General features: G+C 52.3%; 1 protein-coding gene across 1 annotated transcript; it reads left to right on the forward strand.

The window, feature by feature from the left end:
* The first annotated feature begins 259 nt into the window (after positions 1–259).
* On the forward strand, positions 260–5,148 carry FZD1 (frizzled class receptor 1). Its single transcript, XM_086941841.1, has one exon. The coding sequence runs from the start codon at positions 687–689 to the stop codon at positions 2,412–2,414; it is 1,728 nt and encodes a 575-aa protein (XP_086797967.1). The 5' UTR covers positions 260–686; the 3' UTR covers positions 2,415–5,148.
* Positions 5,149–5,441: the final 293 nt, after the last annotated feature.

Here is a 5,441-nt window from a genome sequence, read left to right on the forward strand (position 1 = left end):
CTTGCGCGCTCCAGAAAAGAGCTGTGTGGCGCGATGCACATGACTCGCCTCCGTGCCCCGACCTGTGCAGCGAATGTGTTCATGTTCTGCCAATTGCGCGGGGGCCCCGCCTCGCCCCCTCCCCGCAGTGCTGAGCCCACACACTGTCCGCCTTTGTGCAGTCCCTGCTGCGCGAGAGCGTGCTGGCTGCCTACATGCGCGGCTACAGCCAATGGTAACTTGGCAGACGGTCCCTGGCCTCCGAGCGCGCACGTCAGTTCCCAGGCCCCTCCCCCAGCGGTGTAGTAGGGCCAGACGGCAGGGAGTCTGGAAAGCAGGAGCTCGACGGGAGAAGGGACTTCGGGGGACAGGCGGAAGCGGGAGGGCTCCACAGGAGGCGCAGCTCCTACTGCGCGTTGCACCGCAGGTGGAAGAGCAGCCCCGACACTCCGCGGAGCGCTGCTGCCCGGCTCGGGGCTAGTTTGACAGCCCGGGGAACCGTCTCCCTGAACTTTCTGGCGGAAGGGACAGCCGGGAGCTTCCAGTCCGACTCTCCCGGGGCAGCGAGACCTGCACGGACCGCCGGCTGCACGCCTACTCGTCCCCAGCATGCGGTGCTGGCGCGGCAGCCCCCGGGACAGCAGCAGAGCGGCGCGGACAGATGAGTGAGCCCCGCTGAGCGCAGCCAGGAACCGCGGCGGGCAGCCATGACCAGGCGGCGGGCGCCCGGTGCGGGGAGGTGGGTCCCGTGGCCCGGCTGCCCCTTACTGCTCCTGCTCTTCTTCTGCGGGGAGACCCTGCGGGCGCAGCCCTTCAACGGCGAGCGGGGCATCTCGATCCCGGACCACGGCTACTGCCAGCCCATCTCCATCCCGCTGTGCACGGACATCGCCTACAACCAGACCATCATGCCCAACCTGCTGGGGCACATGAACCAGGAGGACGCGGGGCTGGAGGTGCACCAGTTCTACCCGCTGGTGAAGGTGCAGTGCTCGCCCGAGCTGCGCTTCTTCCTGTGCTCCATGTACGCGCCGGTGTGCACGGTGCTGGAGCAGGCGCTGCCGCCCTGCCGCTCCCTGTGCGAGCGGGCGCGCCAGGGCTGCGAGGCGCTCATGAACAAGTTCGGCTTCCAGTGGCCCGAGACGCTGCGCTGCGAGAAGTTCCCGGTGCACGGCGCCGGCGAGCTCTGCGTGGGCCAGAACACCTCGGAGCGGGAGGCGGGCGGCACGCCCAGCGCGGCGCCGCCGGAGCTCTGGACCAGCAGCCCGCAGGGAGGCGGCGGGGGCCGCTCCACTCTGCACCGGGGCGGGGGCCCGGCCGAGCGCTTCACCTGCCCGCGGGCGCTGCGGGTGCCCGCCTACGTCGGCTACCACTTCCTGGGCGAGAAGGACTGCGGCGCCCCCTGCGAGCCCCGGCGTGCCCACGGCCTCATGTACTTTGCGGCCGATGAGTTGCGCTTTGCGCGCATCTGGATTGGCATCTGGTCGGTGCTGTGCTGCGCCTCGACGCTCTTCACCGTGCTCACTTACCTGGTGGACATGAAGCGCTTCAGTTACCCCGAGCGCCCCATCATCTTCCTTTCGGGGTGCTACACCATGGTAGCCGTGGCGTACATCGCCGGCTTTCTGCTGGAGGAGCGAGCCGTCTGCAACGACAAGTTCTCCGAGGATGGCTACCGCACGGTGGCCCAGGGCACCAAGAAGGAGGGCTGCACCTTCCTCTTCATGCTGCTGTACTTCTTCGGCATGGCCTCGTCCATCTGGTGGGTCATCCTGTCTCTCACCTGGTTCCTGGCGGCTGGCATGAAGTGGGGCCACGAAGCCATCGAAGCCAACTCTCAGTACTTTCACCTGGCTGCTTGGGCCGTGCCCGCCGTCAAGACCATCACCATCTTGGCCGTGGGACAGGTGGACGGTGATGTGCTGAGCGGCGTCTGCTTTGTGGGCATCAACAGCGTGGACGCTCTGCGCGGCTTTGTGCTCGCCCCGCTTTTTGTCTACCTCTTCATTGGCACCTCCTTCCTGCTGGCTGGCTTTGTGTCCCTTTTCCGCATCCGCACCATCATGAAACACGATGGCACCAAGACCGAGAAGCTGGAGAAGTTGATGGTGCGCATTGGCATCTTCAGCGTGCTGTACACCGTGCCCGCCACCATCGTCATAGCCTGCTACTTCTACGAGCAGGCCTTCCGGGAGCAGTGGGAGCACACCTGGGTCACGCAGAGCTGCAAGAGCTACGCCATCCCCTGCCCGCCAGCTGGCCACGGCCACCCCCACATGAGCCCGGACTTCACGGTCTTCATGATCAAGTACCTCATGACGCTCATCGTGGGCATCACTTCGGGCTTCTGGATCTGGTCGGGCAAGACCCTCAACTCCTGGCGCAAGTTCTACTCGAGGCTCACCAACACCAAGCAAGGGGAGACCACTGTGTGAGCCTGCCCAGCCCTGTGGGTGGCCTGTGCCAATGTCTCTTTAGGTCTATTGAGTAATCCTTCCATTTCTCCGTGGGGTTGCCTCTGAGAAGCTTGTGGCAGGTGACTGGTGACATCTTGATGGCTATGCGCACCAATCTGCCACAGCAACCTCCAAGCAGTAAATGGATAATTTCCCCATAAGCTACCCCTGCCCAGGACCCTCAGATGGACCATCTCCTATCACACTATTGTAATGGCCTCCCCAATAGGCTGGACTGGCAGTGGTCACAGTGGCTTGTGGTGAGACCCTTTGAGTGCAGCGCTAACCAACACACTGTGTCGAGGTGTAAATAGCTTATGTAAGATTTTGTAAGTATATTTGTATTTAAAACGACAACGATAATCCATTTTAAGTTAGTGAGTTTTTAACACCTTTTAGAGATCCGAGAAGTGGCACTTAGTATAAGGTACATCAAAATAGCGGAGTAATTTCAGGGCAGCAGCAGTTTTTTTGTTTTTTTTAGCTGCTTGGAAGTTTTTTTTTTTGTGTGAACGCATCAGAACGGACGACGGAGGAGCTACGCTCTGCAGCCCCATTTACCAGGCACTACTTGGCATTGTTAAGGTTAGATGTACTTGCCTGACATGGACGTCTCCAAATGAGACCACTTTTATTGCATTGGTCAAGGTCACATTCGTCAGTGATGTTTCAAATCTCATGTACGGTAATAGAAAACTCAAATAGCAGGCTCACTGCTGATAAGATTGCCAAGGAGTGTTAACACACACACACATATATTCCATATCTCCATCCTGTCGCCAGGCAGGCCTGAGATTCACACTCACTAGAGGAAACGCATGATCAAGGCGGCCTGACATGTAATTTTTAATTCTCTTGAAGAAACCTGCGGGCACATTTGCACGCAGATGCTCCAGGTCCCCTCGCGCCTGTGTCCTTGAAATGGTAGGACCGAATCGCTTATTTTTATGGGAATCCGGCGTCAGTGTTCCGTCATCCAAGTAATCTTTAGTTAATTAAAACTGACCCGGAAGCTAATTTGAAATATTTTGCCCTAGTGTTTCAGTTTACTTTGTCACAGGCCTGCCGCTTGAATACTAATGAACTGCAAAGCCTTGTATTCGGTAGGCACGACCCCCTTTTAACTGGTTAACATTTAACCAAATCCAGCATTTGACATATTTACCCTTTCGTTTTGTATTTACTCTTTAAAGAAAGCCTGGATCTGTTAAATAAAATGCCACAAGGAACCTTGCGTTTTGCGCACAAACCCGGGCTACTTTTATTTTAGTGTCTAAGAAATGAGTCCCTATAGCCACAGCTACTTTAAGTACACTTCATAATCACGACCAACACGATGTTCTCAGTACACCTGGTCACTTTTTGTTTTTCATGAACAAACTTTCCCTTCCATTCTTTGTGGTGCAAACAGTTTATTCTTATTTACAGTTTTTATTGTAGTTTTTTTTTACTAGTCTGCGACTGCAACATAATGCACAATACTGCATTTTATTTCCAATATATGGGACACGTATCCATTTAAGTCACTTTCTCTCAGGTTTAGCGAACTCCTCCCGCCCCTCCTTTTTTCATTGTGTGCCGTTTAGATTTGTATTTTTCTTTTACACACATTCTCGAGTGTATATAGAGCCCCCCCCCGCTCCCTTCTTTTTCTATGTGGTACGAGGAAAAATGTGAAATGCATCACGTTCATAAACTTATCTTTTTATCACTTCTGAACAAAGGTCTGCACTATTGAATTTTCTCCCCCAAATGTTCACCACATCAACAACACTACATATTTTTGTTTCTATACAATTACAGATTTTCAGAACCAAGACCGCGTTTTGTAATGCAAACTTTTTTGTGGAAGTGTAAACGTGATCATCTGCATTTATCGAACTCTTTAAGTTTGTCACAGCTGTTCAAATGTGGATAAAGCAAGTCTGTTTGAAAGGGGTCTGTTACCCGGGTGGGTGTCGCTGAGGAGTTACTGGGGAAAAGAAGCCGATTTGACAATTGCTTTGGTTAGGAATGCTTTGTAGGCTCCCGAGACAAAGGGGTTGTTCTTCCCTAAAGAAGGTGCCCATTTTATGTCAACTGTAATGGTAATAAAATCGAGCCTGATATTTAGGAGATTCAAGCTTGGGGAGGCTGTAGGAGTCTCTCTTCTGCTGGTACAATAATTGTTGGTCATTTAAAGTTACATTGATTTGAAAGGGTACGTTTGTAAAAGCTTGAATTGTGGAAATGGTTTACACAGGGTAGCGTTGAAAAACACAGTTTCACTTGACACTTTTATAATTCCAAGTCTTGCCTGTGCTCTTGATAAAAGCAATGTATTTTTACATGAAACATGCTCTCTCGCAGAATGTGTACACACAATCAGTTTATTGTTGTCATGTTAACATTTTCTGTTTGCAGTCAATTTAAGGGTTATCATTCCTCTTGAGAACTCTGCATTTCGTGAATTAGCTAAACCCTTTCCACGCTGGACATTTTTTTTTGTATCTTTCAAGATGATATTTTCTTCCTGAAAACTATAGGTCCGCTAAAATGTTTTTATATGATAGATTGCTCTATTTTACGATCTCGAAATAAAATAAGTACATACATGTAAAGATAGACGTGTACACTTTTTTAAAACTGTATTCCTCAGTGAGGACTTGTGCCTTTACCAATTTTGGTATGTACAGTAATAAAAAAAGGCCTTGGTGATTGCCGGGCACAATCATTTTTTGCCGTGGTTTGTTTTACTTGTGTGAGCTGGTCTGACCAGCACTTGTTCTTATCATTGCCTGGTACATACAGCACTTCAACTAACCAAGCACCGGCCAGCCTCCACACCAACTGCAGATGTCCAAGGAAACTACAAAGCGCAATAGTTTGGAGGTGTTTTGAGCTCCTGCAAGGTGCTTTGAAACGGGGCTTACTACGGTCTAATCTAAGCAAAGACAGTGTGGCCTGCTGTTTTGTTAACCCTCTCCATTGCTGAATCACAGCTGGAAAATCTTATCAGCTCAGGGC

Source organism: Lissotriton vulgaris, chromosome 10 (genome assembly GCF_964263255.1).
Source record: "Lissotriton vulgaris chromosome 10, aLisVul1.2, whole genome shotgun sequence".
In the NCBI taxonomy this organism is placed as follows: domain Eukaryota; kingdom Metazoa; phylum Chordata; class Amphibia; order Caudata; family Salamandridae; genus Lissotriton; species Lissotriton vulgaris.

Excerpts from the sequence above, each read along its gene's own strand:
- FZD1 (XM_086941841.1), top strand. The coding sequence starts at position 687 with ATGACCAGGCGGCGGGCGCCCGGTGCGGGGAGGTGGGTCCCGTGGCCC.